Source organism: Balaenoptera physalus, assembly GCF_965194825.1.
Source record: "Balaenoptera physalus genome assembly, chromosome: 1".
NCBI classification, from domain to species: Eukaryota; Metazoa; Chordata; class Mammalia; order Artiodactyla; family Balaenopteridae; genus Balaenoptera; species Balaenoptera physalus.
Genome location: NC_138882.1, coordinates 128,372,815 through 128,399,391, shown reverse-complemented (window position 1 = coordinate 128,399,391; position 26,577 = coordinate 128,372,815). Strand labels below are relative to the sequence as shown.

The following is a 26,577-nucleotide window of genomic DNA, read 5'->3' as shown; positions in this document are numbered from 1 at the left end:
CTGCGGACAGACCCTAGTCCTTTCCCAAACTCATTACCAGAAGCTTCCATACTATTGTGTAAAACTACGCGCGCTTTACCCCATGGAAGAGGATGTTCACTCCGAGAAAAAGGAAATGCTAACTCCTTGGAGAAAAAAGCGCAAGTACCGCAGAAACGGGAGAAAAATCTAAAGCCATCCTCGCGTAGCACGCGTTCGGGTTCAAAGTGGCTTAGACACCAAGAACACAAAACCGAGTTCCACCCTCTATTCGGTATTACCAACGTGGGGAAACGTGAGTCTCGTCACATTTCAGAGGGCGGAAGGGCACTTCTTTCCTCTTCCTCATGCGCGAAGAAGTAGCGGCCTACTCAGCCAGCGGCCAATTACCGTGAGCTGTCGGGGTCTCGCCGCGCGGTCCAGACTTACCTGCCGGGCTCTCTGCAGCGCATCTTTGAAAGCATCGTTAACTCCTCCACCACCACCGCCGCCGCCTCCACCACCAGCTGAGCCAGAGGAGGGTGGAGGCACTGTTGAATAATCTGCCATGCCTACTCTACAGTGGCCGCTACCGCTTCTTCGCAGGAACCTCTCAGCCAACTGCTAAGAAAGAAAGAAAATGGCGGCCGTCGAGGCTGTATCACATTCTTGTGCGACCATCGTGCCGTAGAGGGGCGGAGACTGAAAGAAGAAAATCTCGCGATGTTTTGAAGCAACGCGCTGGTGTGGGGGTGGGGCTGGAAAAAGACAGGCAGCGAGATATCGCGAGAATTGTCTTTAGATTTCGCGAGAATGGGGTTTCTATTGGCGCTTCCTATATGTGCGTTCTTGGGTTGAGGTGGTGCGGTTATCCCTCTGGGGTAGTGGATGAGACTGGTGAGCTGGCCGCCGTCTGCTTAAATTTTTGAAAGCCTGGAGGAAAGGAGTAGTTTCTTATCGGTCGCCGCCTCAGGGAGGTAGAATGGGTGGATTTTCCGCCGAGGGTCATTCTGTGTACCATTGGGGAAGTTGGGGACGTCGATAGGCGTAACGGCGGCACAACAGTGTCTAGAGCGTGCCGCCGGGAGGGCATCTGGGAGAAGCGCGCTTTGGCCGCCGCGCGGTGATGCTCCCGAAAACGTCCGCCCGGCATAGCGGGAACGCGGCATGATTTTAAGGGTAGTAAAGTGTCCCTGCATTTTACTTCTAGATTGTCACTTTTGAGTTTTGTCACAAGTGGGGATGAATTTAGGCCGGAGGCCTTAGTTCTCGAGCTGATTTCGAAGTTTTTGTGTAAATTCTTTGTATGAGGCTGTGACGATATGACTGCCCTTTTCTTTACCTTTTTAAAATGTAATTGTTCCTAAAATTCAGTTTTAGCCAGACTTAGTAACCTAGTATCGTATGTATCCATGGCCAGTTTTATTGAGGTACTTATAGATAAGAAACAGCGTCCATTTCTTGACCAAAATTGGCTTTGTGGCTTCTTCGAAATAGTTTCCCTCAGCCGCAACTTGTGAGAACTCTAATGTTTTGTATTGTCACCCCGGGACTAGATGATGATGATGTTGATTATTTTGGTTTTTGTTATCTACTTAAGTTACCAGGTAATTTCTTTCTGGAGCATATCGTGGCATGTAGTTTACTGCATTAGTGGTAGTAGTTTCAGACCCATTCGAATGCTTTAGGAGTCGATCACAGTGATTTTATTTTTCCCCAAAATTCTTTCCCTTTAGATAACAAAGAATGAGGTAAAATGAACTTTACCAACTTTGGTATTTTGTGTTTAGTGAGTTAGGTCTCAAAGAGTACTTTTCCCATTGCTAGTCTTAGAGTAATTAAGAGAAACGTGTGCAGCAGTCTTCCTTATACCTGAAATTAATGTATCCACTTGCTCAAGGCCCAAAGTAAGTCTGATAACAGTTAACATGCACACAGATACAAGTGGGCCATCATTTTCCTATAATTAACTTTTCCTACCATCTTATCCATTTATAGCTCTGATTGTGTCCTTCAGTGTGCATAGCCATCTATTTCGATTTTGGGGGGAATTTGTATTTGGAAAAGCAGTGAATGTTGGACTACAGATTTCAGCGTAACTGGTAAAAAGAAAAACTGTATAAGCAGTGTTGGGTGGTATTGCTAAATAGGATTTCTTCAGCTGTGCTTTGAGAAAGTCTGTGCAATAAATGGCATTTATTAATCAGTAATTGATTTTTTCATATTTTATTAATTAGACATATACCAGTTAGTCCTGATCAACATAGTGTTAGTCACAGTGATATAATTTACCTCCAAAGACATAAACTTTGTTTCATGTATACCACAATTTTAGTTATCTCTAAACGTTGAAAATAAGTAAAGACCTCCATTTCTAGTTTTTTTGGTAGAGTCTCCTGGAAGTATGGGTATTCTAGGATGGGAACCATTTGGAATCAGTCAAGATCAGGATTTCGCAACCTTAGCACTATTGACACTTTACGGCCAGGTAATTTTTTATTTTATAGCACTACTGTGCATTGTAGTATGTTTAGCAGTATCCTTGGCCTCTATCCATAGATGCCAGTAGCACCTGTACCAATATGAGAACCCCCTATACCAATTATGACAACCAAAAATGTCTCCAGAGATTGCAGGTGTCCCCTAGGAGGCAAAATCACTCCACAGTGAGAACCACTGGTCAGCCTTGATCGCTGCCCCTGATTTTTCCATCAAGAAGACCTATTTACCTTACTTCAGAGGTATATTCCACATTCCACTACTTTTCATCTCCACTACTCCTGAGTTACCATCACCTCAGTCTTGGGCTGTTACAGTAGCATTCTAGTTGTTTTTTCTGCTTCCACCCTTACATCTTTACAATTTACTTTTAAAAATTATGAAATTTTGTACAGCGAAGTATATAATATATATGTAATGTCTCAAATGTAACAAGCACCCATGTATCTGCTTTCCAGGAATGTTCTGCAAAAAATAGACCACTACCAGTACTCTTGAAGCTCAAGGGTGCCTCTACTTGAATGTATTACAATTGTTTCTTCATATAGCAGCTTAAAAGCTTTCTTTAAAACATAAATCAGATCATCTCACCTAGTCTTCTCTCCTATTGCACTTTAAATCCCATCTCCTGGAATGGCCTAAGGGTGCCATGTAATCAGGCTACTATCTAAACACTCCTGCTCCTCATTCCATTTGAGCCACCTTGCTGTCCAAGAACATTCCTGCCTCTAGGGCTTTATGCTTGCATTTTCCTCTGCCTGATTCAGATGTTCTTATAGACCTTCACATGGATGATTTGTCCTCATCATTTGGGTCTCAGTTCAGATGTCATCTCCCTAGACCATCTCTGACCTCTGTTGTGCCATTCTGCAGTCACTCTCCAATTACCATGTTCTCTTTATAGAATTTATCGGATATTATCTTATGTCGTATGTGTTTACTTGTTTATTGTCTGTCTTCCATTAGATTGTAAACTGCTGGAGAGCAAGGACCTTGTCTGTCTCTACCACTGACTAGTCCCTAACACATAGTCTTAGCATTCTAGATATTTGTTGAATGAATGAATGTTGAAAACAATCCATCTCTACATTTTAGTTGATTTTGTGACCTCGGTCAAGTGAACTTAGACTCTGTGTCTCAGATTTCTCATCTACATAATGATCATAACCTGCATTGGTATCCTCAAATGAGGTATCTCTGTGAGCTCTTCAGAAACTGGGAAGTGCTATCAAATGGAAATTGGCTTTATTAAACATAGAATTTGGCTTCTGGTATTTCATAATTAGGAAAGGATAATCCATGGTACTCCACTTCTATAAATTTTTTGGATTAAACATCTATGTTCAAATCTTAGTTTTGGTAAAACCCAGGATCCTGTAACAGCAACTGAATTGTAGGAAAACTATAACCAGTGACTTTTGATTTGGTTATATGTGAATTAGTTCTGAGTCCACTCAGTCTTCTCAAAGCCATTTGTAGTTTGCTGGTTACTCTAGATAATTTCATTATAACTGATGAAATCAGACTTTTCTTGACTAAATGCATTTCCCTTTGCAATGTAAATCCTCTTAAAAGTGGATGTATCTGGAAGCAACCTAAATGCCCATCAACAGACGAATGGATAAAGAAGATGTGGTACATAAATACAATGGAATATTACTCAGCCATAAAAAGGAACGAAATTGAGTCATTTGTTGAGACGTGGATGGATCTAGAGACTGTCATACAGAGTGAAGTCAGTCAGAAAGAGAAAAACAAATATCGTATATTAACGCATGTATGTGGAACCTAGAAAAATGGTACAGATGAGCAGGTTTGCAGGGCAGAAGTTGAGACACAGACGTAGAGAACAAACGTATGGACACCAAGGGGGGAAAACCGTAGTGGGTTGGGGATGGTGGTGTGCTGAATTGAGCGATTGGGATTAACATGTATACACTGATGTGTATAAAATTGATGACTGATTAAAAAAAAAAAAGACAAAAAAGAAGTGGATGTATCATAGCTAATCTAAAACTGGTTTATTGTGCTTTGAGAGATTGGCTAAATTTTCAGCTGAATTCTATTTTATAGTCACTGTCTTATAGAAATTAGTATTCCATATTTCATTCTCAGGATGAAGCAAAAATCAATGTTTTTAAGCTTATAAAAGTCTAGCAGGGGCATTTAGATTTATCAAATAACAGAATGAAACGATTAGTAAAGATAGTACAAGTTGGGCTATTAAATGTACTGGCAACGTTCTTCATTTTATCTTCTGATTTATTGGTTACCAAATGACTGATTCTTTCTCAGCATAACTTTCCACTGTTAGATTAGTTAAATCTGTGTGAAATATTAACAGACTCTTATTTTATAGCTATTGGAGAAAAAAAGTCCATTATAGCTTTTTGGATAGGCATTTTAGAGTGGCAAAATTGTACAGACTTCCTGCCTCATCTTTTTATCTATCACCTACCTCCTAACAACTGTTAGCCAAAAGGAGCTGATAACTTTATGCTGTATTCTGTGTGTCATTTGAACCAGGCCTGTATTTTCTCAGTGCACAGTCACAACAGATTCAGGTTAAATGTGAGGAGTAAAGTGGCCAGTTAGTTCAAAGTAAAGTAAGTGGTCCAGGATGTTGTTTTAGGGTATTTGATCATTAATGTTGGTCATTGGTCTTAATGACTTTTGTGTCCTTTCTGATCGAGTTTGTAGGATTCTGTTTCAGACTGTGTGAATGGAAGCAAGAACTATCAGTACTTGCATTATAAAGGACAAAGTTGTTAACACAAATGTAACTTGGGAACTTTGTGGAGAACAACAGTTTGACTAGTGTCTGAAACTGGAGGCAGCCCCATGTAGTGAAAAGAACTCTGGACTTGGTCCCAGAGGATCTAGATTCAAGTCTGACCCATGTGCCCTTTGGTAAGTCACATAACTTCCTTTTACCGGCATACCAGAGACGGCAGTTTAATCTGTTTTTGAAAAGTAAAGGATAATAAAAAGTCTTATGTTTTTACACCATGATTTCTGTCTTTTCTCTTTCAGAAGTCACCATAGTATCATCTCACCCTCAGTTATTAGAAATTTCTTCTCTGATTTGGATGTCAGATTTAATAGTATGTCCTGATTGAAAGGCTGTTAGAGCATTGACAGATCCCCTAGGATATTGCTCATGACCATTGATTTGCCATAAATCCAGCCGTTTGCCATCCTTGTCATTCCCACCTATTCATAACTGCAGAGCCCTTGGGCCTTTGCACATATCTTTCTCTTTGTCAGGAACACCCCTCACCTCTTCCATTTCACTGTTGCCTGTTGAAAATTTTCCATTTTTTCAGAAAACCTGTCCAGAACTATCAAATTTAGGGATTCCTATTTGTATTCATGTACCATATCATGGTAATAATACCATAATATCATTTATTGTTTAGAATTCCCACTAGATTATAAGGTTCATGACAGTAAGGGCTATGTCTTTTTCTGTGTCTTTACTGCATAGCACACTCTAAAGTGCTATATACTGGGCACTGTAAGTGCTTTACATGTTTTTAATTCATTTATCCTCACATTGGCTCTATGAGATAGGCGCTATTAAAATCTCCATTTTGCTGGGGTACAGATGAGTTAACGAACTTGCCCAAGGTCACGTGTTAGTAAATGTTAGGGCTGAGATTTGAACCTAGGCAGCCTGACTTGAAAGAATGGAAGAATCTATTAAAAATCTATGAAATGTATCTCTTTGTAATTTCTAGGGTATGAGTCACAATTTGGTATTTCTTACTTGGATGTTTAAAATATTTGCATTAGTTTTTATCAAGACTTAGGCTAAAATTCTTCATGGGAAGGCAGCTCTTAATGTAAGGTAATAAAAGTAGATTACTTACAAAATTTAAAGAACCCGTGTGTTGTATAACATTATAGAAGCTTGTTTTTCTGTATTGCTAGTTGCACTGGGTGGATTAGTAATATGCCTTACTAAAGTACATAGTGCTTTATGGTGTGTGTGTATATATACATATATACCTGTATATTTGATGATGATTAGTGTTATTTTTCAAATACATTGTTCAGGGGGTTTATGTGTTTCTAGTACACATAGACTAACTAGACTGTAAGACTTCTCAAGACAAGGATAGGATTGATTAATTTTAATTTTTCCCCTATATTACCACACAGCACCTGTGATAATGTTTGTACTGTTTGTCTGCATATTGTATTCCTCTACAAAATAACCCATCTGCTAAAAGAAGCATATCAGGAGTTTTTAGATTAGACTCTTCTGAGACTCTTCTGAGAAGGAAAATCTTTATAGTTTAATCTTTTAGAACAATTAATGCTTGAGACAAAGGTTCTTTGTGAAAATATAATAAATTTTCTCTGCCCTTGAGGACCTCTTCATTGAAGGTGGAAGGCATATGAGGAAGAAGGGTGGGGTTTGCTGAAGTGCCATTTCCAACTTTACAGGGTTCTTCAAATCTAGTGAGAGAATGACTATCCTTTCTGTATCATACAGAGGACCTCTTTGAATATATATTGAGTGTTTGGCTAGTTGCACACATCTGTTGGCATCCTGTCTATAAGCAGGATCTGTCCTTTGGGATCATAGGAGACAGAATGTAGCATCATAGAATATACAGAAAATTGAATATCAGTATTCAGTGAGAAAAGTTTAGAGCTGCCTGCTGGTAAGCCATAACACTCCCAGTTTCCCATTACTTTAGGGATGTTGCTAGGTCAAATATCTGGGACTCAAAGCATCTGTCTGAAAGTGGCCTTTACCACTCAGTTCTGGAGTGATTTTTAGCTAGTTCTATAGCATGCATTTCAATAATTTGTAATAAAGCTGGTATATAATGCTGTAGAATATCATATTTAATGAAACTGCAGAATATATATGATATGTATGATTTCATAATTTACATTAAATTGGTCCTATACTTACTCCCCAAATGTGTTTCCAAACTCGTGTCTGCAGTTACCTCTAAGACTTATTTGTATGTTGCCTCAAAACCAAAATGTCTAAAAAAAATTCGTATATTTACTGTTCTTAGTCTCCCTTGATTTTGTGGTCAAAAGCATCTTTATTTGTTCCTCCCCTACTTAGATCATTTATTTATACATCAGTTCCTTTCACTTCTTCTGTTACATTTATCTTTTTCATTAAATTTTTAGCCAAGTAAAGAGTCGAATAAAAAATCATCTTTTTTCATGAAACTTAACCTGACTAACCAATTCCAGTGATCTTGCCCTAAATTAAATGGTTGTCTGCATTTGTTACAGGGAGATTTTTTTAAAATGTGAAAGCTGAGCCACAACTACCACTCCCAGAGACTCTGATTTAACTGGTCTATATCTGTATCTGTAAAAACTTCCTATGTTGATTTTATTTGTTTATTTATTTATTTAATTTAGCTGTGCCGGATCTTAGTTGCGGCACGTGGGATCTTCATTGCGACATGCATGCGGGATCTAGTTCCCTGACCAGGGATTGAACCTGGGCCCCCTGCATTGGGAGCACAGAGTCTTAACTGCTGGACCACCAGGGAAGTCCCCCTATGTTGATTTTTTTAAAGTGCAGCCCACACTTGAGAACCACTGAAATACAAAGTCAACATGCTCCCTCAGATTTTTGCTTATTTTTAATGCCTTGTAGTTTGTTCTCTAGTTGTTATGGGCATATAGTCTTGAGAACTCAAGCTCTAGAAACATTTTCTGTTTTTGAACCTATCAACTTTTTGTTGATCTAGGCTAATGGCAATGTTAATTGAACAGGGCCACCAGCATCATCTGGGGGTGCTTTTAAAAATGTGGATACAGGGCTTCCCTGGTGACGCAGAGGTTAAGAATCCGCCTGCCAGTGCAGGGAACATGGGTTCGAGCCCTGGTCCGGGAAGATCCCACATTCTGCAGAGCAATTAAGCCTGTGCGCCACAACTACTGAGCCTGCGCTCCAGAGCCAGCGAGCCACAACTACTGAAGCCCGCGCACCTAGAGACCGAGCTCCACAACAAAAGAAGCCACAGCAATGAGAAACCCACACACCGCAATGAAGAGTAGGCCCCGCTCACCGCAACTAGAGAAAGCCTGCGCAGCAACGAAGACCCAACACAGACATAAATAAAATAAAATAAATACATTTATAAAATAAAGCTTGTAAGCATGTTTTAAAAAAAAAAAGTGGATACCTGGGCCCCAACTGGATGTAGTGAATCATTTTTATGGGAAATTACATATTTTAAAATGTGTCTTAGGGGAATTCCCTGGTGGTCCAGTGGTTAGGACTAGGCGCTCTCACTGCCAGGGGCCTGGGTTCCATCCCTGGTTGGGGAACTAAGATCCCGCAAGCCAAGGGGCATGGCCAAAAAAAAAAGCATCTTAGATTCTTATGCTCATCAAAGTTTGAAAACTGACTCTTTATGCAAAAAGTATTTAATAAGTATTTGCATAATTAAGCTGAATTAAAATTTGTTTCCCCAGCTAGACTGTAGCAAATGTTCTGAATACAAAGATCCGTCCTTTCCCGTTTCCCCTCTGTGTAAGAGAGGGCTGTGGTCAAGGACTGGCTTTTTACTCTTTGGGTTGCCCAGTATGGCTTAGTGCTTTTCTTTTGGTAGAAGCCTGATAAATATTGAATTGAGTTTTATATGTAATCATACTTATTTTGCTGCAAAGCTAGAGCTAAAAACAAATTGTTGACTATGTGGTTACGAACTTTGGGGGCCTTCGAGGCTAGGTGGCACAGAAGATTAGCTTCACTCGAACTTTTCCTAAGAACTTGGAAAGACTTTGAGGATCATCTAGTCCATTTCTTTCATTTTATGGAGGAAATTGTGACCCAGATTGCTTGAGTGCTATGTACAAAGTGACAAGATTAATTGCAAGACTAGAGCCAAACTAGATTCCTAATCCAGTGCTCTTTATTTCATGAAATAAGTTCTCTTTGAAGCAGCAGTGATTGGGTTAAGTTTCAGATGGAGGTTTTCTGCTTCTTAGGTGCAAGGGGAAGAAAACTCTGCACAACCAAAAACAGCTTGATTTTTAAAATCAGGACATCTGCCTTTACTCACATTTATTTTTTGAGATAGATTACTAGAAGATAGAGGATCTTTGCCGATGAAATCCTTAACTGAAGATGGGTGGGTGTGAGATATAAAACTCACTTGGCATACAATTTTGTTGTTGTTTTTAGTGGAACTTTGCTTCTCTGTCCTGACATTTCCATGTCTCTATTTATAGCGGTGATCTCTTTGGAATTTGCCTTCTGATTGTTCTTTTATGTTGCTTCATATTAACTAATATTCTCACTTCAGTTTTAAAAGAGTGTATTTGAAAGGACTTGAGAAGGAAAAGAAGGAATAAAAAATTTTTAAGTATCTGAAATTACTATCTTCCTGTGACTTAACCATAATATTCTTCATAACAGATTATCTAATTATAGTACCTAGTAATACAAATACTAAATTTTCAAGATAGTATGGTAGTTTATTTTCTAAATTTAAAAGCATACTGGGACTTCCCTGGTGGTGCAGTGGTTAAGAATCTGCCTGCCAATGCAGGGGACACGGGTTCGATCCCAGGTCCGGAAGATCCCACCTGCTGCGGAGCAACTGAGCCCGTGAGCCACAACTACTGAGCCCGCGCGCCTAGAGCCTGTGCTCCGCAACAAGAGAAGCCACCTCAATGAGAAGCCCGCACACCACAATGAAGAGTAGCCCCCCGCTTGTCTCAACTAGAGAAAGCCCGCACGCAGCAACTAAGACCCAATGCTGCTGAAAAAACATAAATTAAAAAAAAAAACTGTATAAAAGCATATGAAGTCTACAATAAATTCCTTTTATCCAGGACAGGTATTACTTTTAGATTCTTAACAATCTTGATTTTTAACTGTACTTTGATATAAGTGAAGATCAAGAGATTTTATTTTAGTTAGAGTCTTTAAATGGTGCAGTCTTTAAGTGCAGGAACTGCCTTATTTACTTTTTCTTTTAAACTTTTGAATTTTATTTGTTTATACAGCAGGCTCTTATTAGTTATCCATTTTATACATATTAGTGTATATATGTCAATCCCAATCTCCCAGTTCATCCCACCACCACCATCCCCCCCGCCACTCTCCCCCCTTGGTGTCCATATGTTTGTTCTCTACATCTGTGTCTCTATTTCTGCCCTGGAGACCAGTTAGGAACTGCCTTATTTACTTTTGAGATGAATATACTACCTGGCATCTAGTGGATGATTATTAATCTATTCATTTATTCAGTTCAGTGAAAATGCTGGGCATTGTTCTAGGTGTTAGATACACAGTAGTGAACAAAATAGACAAATATCCTCATGGACCTTATTCTAGTGAGTGAATGTTGAATGAAGCCATGAATCACTTCGGAAAGACTATATTTGTTTTCAGATTGTAATTTGCATCACTCTAAAAAAGGGTAGCAAATTCCCTGGCGGTCCAGTGGTTAGGACCCAGCGCTTTCACTGCCAAGGGCCTGGGTTCGATCCCTGGTCAGGGAACTAGGGTCCCACAAGCTGCCTGGTGTGGCCAAAAAAAAATTCTTTGAAGAAATAAAAAAGGATAGTCTGTAATTTATTAAGCAATGGGTTGAAGAGTTGGAATGGCAGAAGCTTAATCAGACCACTCATTCATTTAAACATTTCCTAGTGTGAGTATGTAAAATTATTTGAAATAATTACATAACTGCCAGTCATTGTCATCCTAATTGTCGTTCAGTTCTTGTGTCCTGTTTGTAACCCTGAGTAAAATGTTCTATTTGTAATTCTGAGTAAAGGCCTCAGTTGCTAGCCCAGCTACAACCAGGGAACTTCATCAAAAATCAGATACCACTGAGTGCCTCTGCTTATGCTGGCCCAAAACTCCGTACACACCAAAGTTCTAGTTGTTTACTTGTTTGTTGTCAGTTTTTCACACCATAGTGTGAGCTCTACAGGGTCTATTTTAGTCACCAATGTATCCTAAGTGCATAAAATAATGTGTCACATAGTAGATGCTAGTAAATATTAATAAATCAATCCTTGACCACTGAAAATGCAATTTCCTCCCTACTCATAGCTACGGCCTACATCTAATCTTCATCCAGACTACTCAAACAATAAAAATCTTCAATTCCAATATTCTCTCAAGAAGACCTCTTATTATTTTAATAGCCTGTTTACTAATGTATTCCTTCTGTTCTTCTAGTCTTTTGACACTTCTCTTTTTTTTCAATCTCTGTTACTTCCTGGCCTTATTTGCCAGTCACTTCAAGAATTCTCAACTCCCATTCCCCTTTGTCTTTCAGTTATGTCCACTCTTTAAATCTACTCTAAACCACTTAAAATAGACTTTGGAGTCAGTTAAGCTTCAATTCACCATTTGCTACCTATGTGCCAAGTTATTTAACCTGGCCATGTTTAATCTTTTTTGAGTCTCATTTTGTTCTCTGTGCTCTAAGCATTGTTATGAAAATTAAATGAGATTATGGTAACCAGATACAATTGCCTATGAGTAATGAAAACCCTTATTAAATAATAACTAAAAAGTCCAGGTGCAGAGTCACTCTAGGGCTGGTTGATTTAGCAGCTCAACAATACATGAGGCATCCATATTTTTTTCATCTTTGCCCTCTGCCATCCTCAGCATGTGGCTTAGTGCCCCTAATGATTGCATAATGGTTGCCTCAGTTCCCAGTGTTATGCAGGCATGATTGTAAAGTGGAAAAAGAAAGTTTCTTCCCTTTAAAAGCAAGGAAACACTACTACCTCCTTCCTCTGGATGCTCACTGGATTAACCTTATGCTGCTCTGAGCTGAAACACTGGCTTACTCTAGCAAGTATCATACTTGGTTTTGAATAATTAAGATTCATCTCCTGAGGCTGAGAGGCCTTACCTTATTAGTAATAGTTATCGTTACTACTATATTTGTAAATCTTAGGACTCTCTCCTTGGACCCTTTTTTTTTTCTATCTACATTCACTCCAGTATACTCTCCTTTAGTCTTGTGGTTTTAAAGTTCACCTCTACTGATATTTTGTCTTCCCTCTGTACTGCCTCTATGAATACCAAACTCATCCAAATGCCTATTAGACATTACCATTTATAAGCTTAACTGGCGTCTTAAACTTAATGTGTCCAATATTGAACTCTCCAATTTCCTCCTGTAGCTCTTCTGTCTTCCTATTTTAGTAAATAGCAATTCTGTTCTTTTAGCTTGCTGAAGCTGAAAAACCTTGAAGTCATTACTGATTTCTCTCACATTCCACATCTGATTCATCAGAAAATCCTATTGACTCTACCTTTAAAATAAAGTAGGACCTTCTCTGCTACATCATGGTCCAAATCACCTGAACTATTATTGTAATACATTCTTAATTAGTCTTCCATCCTTGCCCACCATGCTTCTCTACTCCAGAAGCCAAAGTAATCCCATCATTTTTCTGCATAAAACTCTGCAGTGGCTTCTCACCTTCCCTCAATTCAAGTCAAAGTCTTTAGTGGCCTGCAAGGCTCTACACCATCTAGACATCTATTATTTCTCTGACCATTTCCCAACCCCTACCCCATCATTCTTAAATAACCAAACCTCAAAGATGCCTGGCATTCCCTCACCTCTAGGCTTTTGAATGACCCCCACATATGCATATAGCTTTTCCCTTTTCCTCTTTCAGGTCGTGGTACAAATGTTTATTTTCTCTGTGAAGCCATTTCTGGCCACCCCATCTAAAATTTTAGTTCTCTTATTTCCCTTTCCTACTTTATTTTCCTTAGTACCTACTACCATCTAACATTCCATATAGTATTTTTTAAAATATTTTTAATTATTAAAAAAATCTTTTAAATTATATCTTCTTCATTAGAATGTAAAGTATATGAGGCAGGAATTTTTGTTCATCTTTTATCCCCAATACCTAGGAAGGTGCCTTGGCATATGGAAAACCCTTAATAAAATGTTTATGAAGAAATGAATAAAATGAATATTGATTCATCTTATCATGGTTTCTGGTTTTGGCTGAGTCCTCAGTGAGATTTAGTAATCCTTTACTTGTTTCTGATTAGTTTCCTTCCTAGTTCACATAACTGCTATGTCAAACCATTACCATTCTGTGTCAAATGCCCTACTTTTATTCTCAACTCCTTAGATGCAGATGTCCTTTTTAAAAAAAAAAATTTTAAGAGGATTGATAGCATCTATAAACTTTTTAGTCTTCCTAGTCCTCTTGCCTTCAAATTTATAATGTTTTCCTTATTTATTTTCTCTTAATCTCAGAGCTCTACTTCTAATTTTGTTCAAATTTCATCTATTTCCAATCTTGGCACCAAACCCTCCTATTACCTCTGAGACCTTAATTAAGCAATTATTTCTTTTCTTATGTATTTGTATGTATTTTTATATATCTCATTTTCCTCTCTCTATATTTTTTCCTCTCTTGACCATCTTTTGTTTTTTAATTTTTATTTATTTATTTTTGGCTGCATTGGGTCTTTGTTGCTGCACGTGGGCTTTCTCTAGCTGCAGCGAGCGGGGGGCTACTCTTCATTGTGGTGTGTGGGCTTCTCACTGTGGTGGCTTCTCTTGTTACAGAGCACAGGCTTCAGTAGTTGCGGTGCGTGGGCTCAGTAGTTGTGGCATGCAGGCTCCAGGGCCTGTGGGCTTCAGTAGTTGTGGCACGTGGGCTCAGCAGTTGTGGCTCGCAGGCTCTAGAGCGCAGGCTCAGTAGTTGTGGCGCACGGGCTTAGTTGCTCTGCAGCATGTGGGATCTTCCCAGACCAGGGATCGAACACATGTCCCCTGCATCAGCAAGCGGATTTTTAACCACTGCGCCACCAGGAATGTCCCTCACTTGACCATCTTAAAACCTTCTTTATCCCTACTTTATTACAACTCTCTCTTCTTCCCTCAGATGACTTTCTTTAAAAGCTTAAATTTACTATTCCATTTTCATATCTCTCTTATTGTTCAATTCACTGGATTCTGGCTTTTGCTTTCATTGCCCACAATTCCATCCATATCATAGGATTGTTGGTGAAAGATTAAATGAGGTTATATGTATTAAGTTTTAGAATAATGCTTGCACATAGTTAATGTTTGAGTGCTTACTGTGATTAGCTATAACTACTGAAACAAAAATCATTCTCACTCTAGTGGGTACTTTTCTATCACCCTTCTTGACTTTCCTATACCCGTCATGAAACATTGTCCTCCTTTTGGTTTTGGGACACCAGTGATATCAAGATGTTTTCAGCTCCAAGTAACAGAATTTCTTTAACAATAAGACCAATGATAGATGGTTCTAATATTGATTAAGGGATGTAACAACACTATCAAGGACCCAGGCTCTTGCTTTCTTTGTACTCTAGCATTCTCACTGTGTCACAGATGTTTACCTTCAGGATTGTAAGATAGCAAGTGCCGTATTTTAATCATCCCAAAGCAGAAAGTCAGTGCTGGGGTTTCTCTGGGGTAGGCTTCTCTTTATAGGGAAGACAGTCTCCCCCAGAGTTCCCCAGAGCATTTCCCTTACATCTCATTGGCCACCCCTACACCAGTCACTGGCAAAAGGAAATGTGATTACTATGATTGACTTAAACTAACCATGAGTCATTCCCCAGGGGCTGGCGGAGGCACTGACCTTCCTTGAGTTCATTACTGTATTCTGGAAGAAACTAGATATCTGTTATCCAGAAAGAAGATAGGAATGGCTGTGTGGTTCATAATCAATAGTGTCTGCCATACCATTCTCACCTGGTTGATCTCTGATTTTTCCTTCTTAGTGTTTTTCATTTTTTCCTCTTGATTGATGTGTCCCCTAAATGCTGGTATCCCAAAGTTTTGTCTTTGATTCTTTCAAAAATTATTCTTCTACCCTTTAAAATAACACCTGTGTTATGATCTTTTCTAAATCTTTATCTCCAGCTAAGACTTCTTTCCTAAGCCCCAGTTTAGAATATCCAACTGTCTCCTGGACATCTTCATCCACATTCAATTCAATTGAATATTGTTGTGCTAGGTTTTTAGGAGTCAAAAAGTAAATAAACCTTGCCCTGTATGATCTTACATTATAGTTGGAACAAGTTATTCCAACACAGGTAGTAATTAGGAATGCAGTTTTATCAAGCAATAAAATTTTCCAAGTATAGAAGTAGCATAGGGACTTCCTTGGTGGCACAGTGGTTAAGACTCCGTGCTCCCAGTGCAAGGGGCCTGGGTTCGATCCCTGGTCAAAGAACTAGATCCCACATGCATGCCACAGTTAAGAGTTCGCATGCCACAACTAAGACCCGGCACAACCAAATAAATATTTTTTTAAAAAAATAAAGAAGTGGCATAGATGAAGAGGTTATAGGAAACTAAATGGAACTCATCTTTTCTTCAAATGTACTCTTCCTGTATTCTATACTTTTATTAGTAGCACAGCTCTGCATTCCTTTGGCCTAATGGTTAGGATTCCGGGCTTTCACTGATGTGGCCTGGGTTCAGTCCCTGGTCGGGGATGATCTCACAAGCCGCATGGCCAAAAAAAAAAAAAGAAGAAGAAGAAGAAGAAACCAGGGCAATCTAAAATCCTTCCAAATCCCCCACGTAAAGTTGGTTGGCAAATTGTATGTATTCTACCTCTATTAAATTTGCCCATTTGTCTTTTTATATCATAGTCATCATACTTTAGGTCCTTGTAATTTCTCATTTCATTGAATTATTCGCTCAGTAAAAGTTAATTGAACAGCAATGTATAACAAGGCCTTATACTAGGAAAATGTTCTAAAAAAAGAAAAAACCCAAAGAAACAAAAAACTGGGTTGTAGGGAGGCTACAACCCAGTGAGTAGGGCATAAGCAAACAGATGGTTATGTAGTTGTGATAAGTGGTAGAGATACTGAGAAAAATGTGGGAACTTGTGGTCAGCAGAACCTAACCCAAGTTGGGATCAGATTTGCCCAGTTAGAGACTGAGTCTCGAAGTAGTACTAAGCTGAGTATGGAGTGGGGAAGAGGGAAATACACACATACATACACACCCCACTCAATTTATACATACCAAAGAAATATTACTTTAAAGACATTACTTTGGGTGACTGTAGTTTTCATTTTGCTGTTGCTTAAAAATAATTTTTTTAACTGATCATAATTAATTTAGATTATCAGTAGTAGTACATCATCATACAGTTGATCCTTCATATTCACCAGTTCTTTACTTTCAAATTTGCCCACTCACTAAAATTTATTTGTAACCCTGAAATTAGTACTCAGGGTGCTTTATTGGCCATTTGCATGTGCATGAGCAGAGCAGCAAAAAAAATTTGTCTTATGTTCCCAGCTGATATCCAACAAAGCAGTGCTTAGCCTTCTTATTTCAGCTCTCATTAACAAGTCTTTATAGTCTATTTAGTGCATTTTTGCATTTTTTGCATTTTCGTGCCTTTTTTTTTTGGTGATTTTACTGTTTAAAGAGATGTTTCAATGTGGTGCTGAGGTGCTGTCTGACATTCCTAAGCACAAGAAGTCTGTGATGTGCCTTATGGAGGGAATACATGTGTTAGATAAGCTTCATTCAGGTAGGAGTTACACTGCTATTTGACCATGAGTTCAGTGTTATAATAAATGAAGTGTCTTCATTACAGAAATACACGGGAAACAAGGTTATGTGTTCATGAGTTGACTTAACCCAGCATTTCCCTCAGGGGCAATGATTCAATATTTGCTAATTCAGCATTCACGCAACTTTATAGAACATAAATATGTTAAATAATGAGACAGGATAAATTTGACTTTGGGAACCAGCCAAAGTCATTTGTGGCCAGGAGTGATGAGTTAGATGGTCAAGCTGAACAGTATAGAGGTATGATTAGAGGTATGATTAGTTCTATTAGATTCAAATGAGAAATTGGGGATAGGCAAATATAATTTAAAAACTGCATGACTCAGCTCAATGGCATTAATATTAATCACTATATTGATATGGAGACTTTTAGTCTATAAACAAATATGGGGTGCCAATGTTCCAGCTACACTCTGAGCACTGTGTTTTTCTATCTTTTCAATGGGAATAAAAAAGCAAGACTAATTTTAATTGGAATGACCATATAGATTCCTACAAGGTACTAAGATCCGTTCTTTATATTCTTTACATTTCCAGCATGTGGTTTTCTAAAATTGTAGTTAAAATAAAAATTGAAACCATTTTACCCCCCATTTACAAAATTTATCCTTTTGATTTAAGAGGAAAGCAAATTGTTTTTTCCTCAAGCTAATAAAAGCTCTGAGTTGTGTCTAAATCAGTAGTTTCCAAACTTGAGTGTCCGTTAGTGTCACACTAAGGGGTGGCGGGGGTGGGGGATATAGGTCTCATCAAAAATGGAGATACTGAGACAGCGTGGCCCTCTTTTGATAAACATCTCACTTCACTACCCTAAGTTTTCTAATATAGTCCCCTTAGCAAACATGCCCAGGTTGAGAATTTTAGTTTACAAGTTTTATTTTACCATCAGCCAGGCTGATGTTTTATAAGCTTAAGTGTTTACAGTGAAAACTGTTTTGTTTTCAATTTGCTAGATATAACAAAATTTTATTGTGTTCACTGCTACTTTAGCCTGCCCTCTCCCTCCAGTTAAAGGATAATTTGTATAAAGCAGGGGTTGGCAAACATTTTCTCTTAAGGGCCAAACAGTAAATTTTTAGGCTTTGTGGGCCACACAGTCTCTGCTACAACTACTCAACTCTGCCATTGTATGGTGAAAGCAGCAATAGACAATGGGTACTATTTTATGTTTTTATCGTATGGGAAGGGATCATGACTTAGACTGTTTTGATCTCAGTAACTGTTGCCTTTACTTGCTGATTTAGCCTAGATAATAAAAAGGCTATATTTTAAAATATTAAAAACTCAAACATTAAAACCCATCCATTTAAAATTAAATTATTCTTGAAATCCTACTTTTTTCTTTTACCTATAAATGTTCTCCTTTAATCAATTACAGTACTTTGGGCTCATTGTATTTGGAGTTAGGCAGTCGATGGCCTAATTTTAATAGCAGTTGGTGAATACTATACCACAGGTTGGCTTATTTTATACATGTCCTAATACTTAATATTTGGTAAGTTGCAATAAAGTCTTTGAATCATATTTTAGTCTCCACAGTAGCAGAGGTTTAATTATTTATGCCTTCACAGATTCAACATGTTATAAAGATATTTCATAGTTAAGGTTAGGTACTGATTTAAATTTAAAATAAATCATTTTAGGGACTTCCCTGGTGGTCCAGTTAAGACTTCCGGGGGGCATGGTTCGATCCTTCGTTGGGGAAGTTCTGCATGCCGTGCAGCACAGCCAAAAAATAAAAAATAAATCATATTATTGAGTTGTAAACAGTTGGAAAGCTAAACAAACTTGCGAGATAATCAGTTTATTGCAGTCTTGCCTAAGAGCCTAACAGTTTGGCGAAACAGCAGCTTATCCTCTCCTTTCCTGCTTTACCTCTGGGCTACAATCGTTTTTTTTCCCTCTACTACTTGTCTTACCCTGAGGAGCTCTTGGTTTCACTTTGGCCACAGACTGCTCTCCTCTCTGGCCACCAGTTAAGTTTTCCCGGTGATTCTGATGCCTTCCCTAGCTACTTGTGAGAGGAGAAACTTTAGAAAAGAATAAAGTGAAAATCGCATAAATTCCTCATTTTCCAGTGTTGCTTTTACTTTCAACACTGTGAAAGCACATACTGAGTGAGCATGTGTAAATAGAACCATCCCCACTACTTTACCCTAAAAGTAAAGTATTACTTTGAAAAAGTCCTCACAGAAAGTCCTTTTTTTGCAGATGAAAAATGGGATGTTTTGTTTTTCAACTTTACTGAGATATAATTGACAATACTGTAAGATATTTAAAGTGTACATTGTGAAAATTTGATATATGTATACATTGTGAAAGGACTTCTCCCCTCTAATTGACACATCCATCACCTCACATATTTATCTTTTTTTTTTTTTTAGCCGCGCCCCCCAACTTGTGGGATCCTACTTCCCCAACCAGGGATTGAACCTGGGCCCTCAGCAGTGAGAGCTTGGAGTCCTAACCACTGGACTGCCAGGGAATTCCCTCTATCTTTTTTAAAAATATAAAATGCTTCACGAATTTGCATGTTATCCTTGGGCAGGAGCCATACTAATCTTCTCTGTATTATGCCAATTATATGTACAGCTGAAGTCAGCACTGGAATACTATTTTATAAGTAAAAGTGAACTTTTTTAAAATTTTATTTTATTTTTGGCCATGCAGCGTGGCTTGTGGGATCTTAGTTACCTAAGCATGGAGTCCGAACTATTGGAGAACCAGGGAATTCCCAGAAATGAACTTTTATTTAATATTCATCTGTTAAGATTTTGTTTTCCCTAAATGTGCATGTCAGAGATGTGTATGTATGATATACTTAAGTTTATAGGTTAAGGTTTCTGAAAAGTTGGATTGTAGCACTGGGAATTGGAAGGAACCTCTAGATCTACACTGTCTAATACAATAGCCACTAGCCACATGAAGGTAAGTGCCTGAAATGTGGCTATCTAAACTGAGATGTTGTGTAAGTGTAAAATTCACACTGGATTCTGAAGACTTAGTACAAAAAAAAGAATTGTAAAATATATCTTATTGATAATTTTTTATTGACTACATGTTGCAGTGTATGATATCTTAGATTTATTGAGTTAAATATATACATTATTAAAATTTCACGTTTCTTTTATTAAAATGTGGATTATAAAAATGTTTCAGTAACATATGTGGCTTGCATTTGTAGCTCACTTTATTTGTAGCTTGCTGCTGGACAGCACTGCTCTAAGTTATGTGATCTTTCAACATAATCAAATACCAATTTACAACACCCATTTAAAGTGACCTAGAAACTCTATAGTTTCTTTTGGCTTTCCGATTCAATATTGAAAAATATTGTACAGAACACTTTCTTTTTTTTTTCTTTAATTAAAAAAATTTGGGAGGGGGGGCACACAGTGCAGGGCATGCAGGATCCCAGTTCCCCCACCAGGGATTGAACCCATACCCCCTGCAGTGGAAGTGCTGAGTCCCAACCACTGGACAACCAGGGAAGTCCCAGAACACTGTAATTCTAAAATGTTAGGAAAGTATGAGATTAGCTCACTGTATATTTATTAGTCCTGTGGTAAGCTTTTCAGTGACTTCTTATAAAAGAGGGTTAGAAAGAAGGGCAAGTTATTATTGGGCTATTTTATTAGGAAACTTTTTAATATCACCACAGAATAAAATCAGTTCTACACTCCCCAAAAAGGAAATGCTTTTTTAAAAAGCAGAAAACATTTCTTACGCCTGGGTATCTCCAGATAACTATACTATTTTTTATAAAATGATTAAAGCAATTTTATTTTACCTATTTTTTTAAAGGCATGTACTTTAAAAATTTGTTTTTAAATCTTTTTTTTGGTAAATACTGTTAAATTGGTCAAATTGAATGTGTAAATTCTATTATAGTGCTTTGTGCCAGGAAAAGTATTGTAAAATCAAGCAGTGAAGGACTTCCCTGGTGGCGCAGTGGTTAAGAATCCACCTACCAATGCAGGGGACACAGGTTCAAGCCCTGGTCTGGGAAGATCCTACATGCTGTGGAGCAACTAAGCCCGTGCGCCACAACTACTGAAGCCCATGTGCCACAACTGCTGAGCCTGTGTGCCAAGAGCCCATGCTCCACAACAAGAGAAGCCACCGCAGTGAGGAATGAGAAGCCCATGCACCGCAATGAAGAGTAGTCCCCACAATGCAGGGGACATGGGTTCGATCCCTGGTCCGGGAAGATCCCACATGCCATGGAGCAACTAAGCCCGTGTGCCACAGCTACTGAGCCTGCGTTCCACAACTACTGAAGCCTGCGTGCCTAGAGCCTGTGCTCCACAACAAAGAGAAGCCACTGCAATGAAAAGCCTGTGCACCGCAACAAAGAGTAGCCCCCGCTCCCCACAACTAGAGAAAGCCCGTGTGCAGCAATGAAGACCCGATGCAGCCAAAAATAAATAAATTAATTAAAAAAAAAAGTAGCCCCCACTCACTGCAACCAGAGAAAAGCCCACGGACAGCAATGAAGACCCAACACAGCCATAAATAAATAAATAAATAAATTTGAAGTACACATATAGTACACCAAAATTTTTAAATAATTAAAAAAATAAAAATAAAATACACAGAAGACTGGCACAAGAAAAAAAAAAGCAATGACAGAATCAAAACTTGAAAACTTGGGAATTACTAATATAACTATAGTGATTAAAGTACTGGGAAATTTAGGTGGTATAGACAGTATTCCAAGGAGAATTATGATTGATAAAGCTCTTCTTCCTATCAACTTTTCAGGTTAGTTTGACATCTTTTACTGGTGCTCTTGGAAGCTTACAAATATTAATGAAATTTTTTACCTTAATAAGAGAATTAATTTCACTAGCTTACTAAGAGAACTAAAAAAGTAATTTCACTAGCTTCAAAGTAAATTGACACTTAACAAATGAAGCAAGCTTTTGAATAAAATTTATTTCAAAGACCTAACAAATTAGCACTTTTTGAAGAACATGAACGAGCAGTCATTAAGTAAAAATATGACATTCAAAACCTTCAGCAATCTGACCATAACTTTTATCTGTCAGCTTCCTACAGTGAGCCTTCCTAAATCATACGATTTAATCTGACCATTCTTTTTACTGTATCAAATGATTTTATGCTTTTTGCTTCTGGACTTTGAGATCCAAATCACAAACCCTCCCCCTTCCTCGCTTTCTTTCTAAATTGTATCAATCTTTCAAGATCCTCACATTTTTTTTTTACTGAAACCTTTCCCATCCCCACCACTCTGCCCAAAATGAGCATATAATTAACATTTGTATAGTATTTTACTTTTCGTAAAGCCCTTTCCATATTATCTCATTCTATATGTCAATCTAATGAGGTGGATGATGTTATTCATTTTGGAGAATAAGGGAATAATAGTTGATTTTTCCAGAACTTTGTATAAACGCTGAGTAGCAAAACTAAGAATACTGGAACCAAATCTCATTCCAAGTTTGATGTTCTTTCCTCTCTGTCTCAATGGTCCCTTTACTCCTATAATAGTTACATAACACCTGTTTTGGCCTTTAATTGTTTACTGTCTTTGTATCAGACTAATTTGATTGTCAGCTATAGATTTGAAGGGATATGTACAGATTTGTACATGGGGAATGGGAATAAATGGAAATGATGATGAGAGCTGAATACATCTCTTCTTGATAATAGAAGCAAAGAGGTCATTAAGAACTCCTTACCGGCCCATTTGCTTTTCTGAAAGCATTATATTTTTTAAAGTATGATACCCAGACTTTCTTCTTTTCCTCTAGCCAAAATAACTACCTACCTTAGTGCCAAATTTTTAGTATAATTTTTAAAAGGGAGCTAAAAAGAGAGGGCTTCCCTGACCACCCTGGCTAAAGTAGCCACTTCCCATCTCTGTCTTAGCAACATTTAAAATTTTTCTTTAAGGTACTTCAAATTATCTGAAATTTTATTATTTCTTTTTTAACTTGTTTATTGGTTGTCTTCTCCCACCAGAATATGAGTTGAATGAGAGCAAGGATGTTGTCTGTCTAGTTTATAGCACATAGTATGCACTCAGTAAACATTTGCTGAATGACTGAGATACTTTATTAATGGAGAATGTTCCCCATGGTCATAGCCATCTTTTAAAACAAGTTTTGTAGTACCCATCAGATACTATAAAATGGGCACTCACATGCTATTATTGACTGCCTAATTCCAAATTCAAGTCCAACTTACTGTAATTACCCAAAGAAGAACATTTATAGTTAAGAAAAAAGACAGGGTTTCCAGAACAGTTTAATTTTAAGTAGATGGTATTTAATGACTTAAAGACACTTGCCTTAAGTTTGCTTTTTCTGTTTTGTAACGTGGATGGAGTAAGAAATGAATCTTTTCAAAAATTTTTAATTTTTTCCCTAAAGTTAAAGTTGCATTTGTAACCATGACAAAATTTTTAGTTTTATAACTTATGCTCAAAATTTGAAGCCTTTCCACAGGAATGAGAATATAGAATCTAAGTTCCAAACTAGCAGTCAAACAATTTTGCTATAAGAAATCTATGATAATGATTCCTCAGTGCTGGAAGGAGTTTTAGCAAAGTATAAAATGTAGAGGTAAAATATATTCTATTATTAGATGGCCATAGTTTGATTATATGTAATTATTTAGGTATTATCTAAAACGCAGGCCAAATATTAGGACACCAGCCTGGTAGTACTCCTTATGTTAATATTGGAACAATGTCTATTTAAGTATTGTTTAAAATATCTTAACTCACTATTAAATTGCTAGCCATTGAAAAGCTCTTTGAAATCTTATCACTACTTTCAATATCAGATGTGTGTGCATATATATAGATTACATATGAGAAAGCATACGGAAGTCTTTGATAAACTGTAAACTAATATATAAATGTTATTATTACAGAGAAGACATAGCACAGTTATTTTTTTAATACTAAGAGACTAAAATTCAGTGATAAAAGTCTGAAAAGGGAACATGGCAAGGGGCATGATCTTAGAGGATGCCTGAGTCCTTTGGGGGTGATTCTGGTAGTTACTCTAATGCTTTATACCAAGTAAAATTTCCTCAGTAAAGAGAGATGATTGGTCAGTAGACCTCCAAGTGGTAGCAGAATAGTTTGTATAGCTTAAAATAATGAAAACAACTTATATGTATATGTCATCATATAAATTTTAGTGCTTTCATGCATATTATTTGATTCTCACAATAACATTTTTGAGTTAGGAATTCAGAGAAATTAAATGATTTGCCTAAATTACCTACTAAATGGCAGAGCTGAGATTAGGAACCAAGTGTTGAAATTCTTAGGTCTTTATTTATTATTTAACTTATACTTTAGACATTTGTAGCCCCTTTATGCTAGTCCACTAGGAGGAATTGAAGATTCAGTGATAAATAATAGTTTTCCCTAGGCATCTTTCAAGTAATATAGTACGATTGAGGTATATGAGGCAGCAGCAGAAATCAAGGCTGGAGGGATTTTCTGACTCTCAAATCAAAGATATATGTTTAAAAAATATAAACAACTTTTTATCCATTTATTTTTAAATTGACAAATAGGCTTTATTTTTTCGATCAGTTTTATGTTCACAGCACAATTGAGTGGAAGGTACAAAGATTTCCCATAGACCTCCTGCCTCTACACATGCATACCCCCCCCTCCATTATCAACATCTCCCACTAGATGGAACAATGAACTTATATTGACACATTATTATCACCCAGAGTCCATAATTTACATTAGGTTTCACTCTTGGTGGTGTACATTCTATGGGTTTGGACAAATATATAATGACATTTGCCTACCATTCAGTACTATACTGAGTAGTTTCACTACCTTAAAATCCTCTGTACTCCACCTATTTATCCTTCCCTTTCCACTAACCCCTGGCAACCACTGATCTTTTTATTGTCTCCATAGTTTTGCCTTTTCCAAAATGTTATATAGTATGTAGCCTTTTCAGACTGGCTTCTTTCACTTAGTAATATGCATTTAAGTTTCCTCCATGTTTTTATATGGCTTGATAGCACATTTCTTTTTATTTTCTTGTTTTTAAATTTATTATTTTTTAAACTCATTTCTGTTTAGTGCTGAATAGTGTTCCATTGCCTGAATGGGATTTTACCACAGTTTATCTGTTCACCTACTGAAGGACATCTTGGTTGCTTCCAAGTTTTGGCAATTATGAATAAAGCTGCTATAAACATTCATGGGCAGGTTTTTGTGTGGATATTGGTTTTCAACTCCTTTGTGTAAACACCAAGGAGCACGATTACCAGACCACATGATGGATGTATTTTTTGTAAGAAATCACCAAACTGTCTTCCAAAGTGGAAGACATTCCTGTCATCAATAAAAGAGAGTTCCTGTTGTTCTACGCCAGCATTTGGTATTGCCAGTGTTCTGGATTTTGGCCGTTCTAGTAGGTGTGTTATGGTATCTTATTGTTTTAATATGCATTTCCCTGATGACATACATTATGGAGCATCTTTTCATATGCTTATTTGCCGTCTGTATATCTTCTTTGGTGAGGTGTCTGTTAAGGTCTAAAAAATGTTAACCCATTGTTTAACTGCGTTGTTTGTTTTCTTATTGTTGAGTTTTAGGAGTTCTTTATGTATTTTGGATAACAGTCTTTTACCAGATATGTCTTTTGAAATATTTTCTTCCAGTCTGTGGCTTGCCTTTTCATTCTTTTGACAGTGTCTTTGTCAACAGAAAATTGTAATTTTAATGAAATCCAGCTTATGAATTCTTTCTTTCATGAATTGTTCCTTTGGTATCATATTTAAAAACATTGCCAAACCCAAGGTCATCTAGATCTTTTCCTATGTTGTAGGAGTTTTTATCATTTGCATTTTACGTTTACGTCTGGGATCCATTTTGAGTTAATTTTTGTGAAGGGTATAAAGTCTGTATCTAGATTCATTTCTTTGCAAGTGGATGTCCCGTTGTTCAAACACTATTTGGAACATTTTTTTCTCTATTATATTGCCTTCATTCCTTTGTCAAAGATCAGTTAACTATACTTATATGAGTCTATTTCTGGGCTCCCTATTCTGTTTTATTGACCTTTTTGCCTTTCCTGATCTATTGTTCTTTCACCAATACCACACTGTCTTGACTACAGTATTTGAAATACACTGCATTTGAATACAATGGATGCTACCTATATGATGGCTTAATGATTCTAAATTTAACAGAGTCAAGATGAGTAAGTAGAAAATAACTGGAATATTTGGAAAAAGCCATTTCTTCTTAGTTGGATAGCTTTTCTGTGAGTGGATGTGTATGCTTGTAAATAAGGGCATTTTGTTATACATATGGTATAGTAATCATTTTTCCAGGAAAAATTCTTCTAGTTCATATGCTGAAATCATTGTTATCATTATAGTAGCTAACACTTGCATGGACTGCACTATCCACATTTAAATGCATCACACATTTATCTCATTTAATCCTCATAACAGCCCTGCAAAGTAGGCATTAATGTTAATCCCATTAGACAGATAAGGAAACTGAGGCACAGAACAGTTAAGT

The 26,577-nt window shown here is 37.4% G+C and overlaps 2 protein-coding genes across 30 annotated transcripts in view; one reads left to right on the top strand and one right to left on the bottom strand.

Annotated features, from left to right (window-relative positions):
- The window catches only part of FUBP1 (far upstream element binding protein 1), a 34,052-nt gene extending 33,408 nt beyond the window's left edge, over positions 1-644 (bottom strand). For 12 of the 28 annotated variants that reach the window (XR_014252332.1, XM_082419899.1, XM_082419890.1 and 9 more), the window contains exon 1: positions 409-643. Coding sequence is in view for 25 of the 28 variants with exons in the window: in XM_082419899.1 (XP_082276025.1) it covers positions 409-528 (120 nt within the window). In the remaining 3 variants the exon portion in view is untranslated. Of the gene's footprint in view, positions 1-408 lie in introns of all 28 variants that reach the window. The other 16 variants (XR_014252330.1, XR_014252331.1, XM_082419913.1 and 13 more) reach the window with 3 other exon arrangements.
- A 122-nt stretch (positions 645-766) lies between these two features.
- The window catches only part of DNAJB4 (DnaJ heat shock protein family (Hsp40) member B4), a 40,243-nt gene continuing 14,432 nt past the window's right edge, over positions 767-26,577 (top strand). The window contains exon 1 of one of the 2 annotated variants that reach the window (XM_082420982.1): positions 767-855. Coding sequence is in view for 1 of the 2 variants with exons in the window: in XM_082420983.1 (XP_082277109.1) it covers positions 798-855 (58 nt within the window). In the remaining variant the exon portion in view is untranslated. The remainder of the gene's footprint in view (positions 856-26,577) is intronic. The other variant, XM_082420983.1, reaches the window with a different exon arrangement.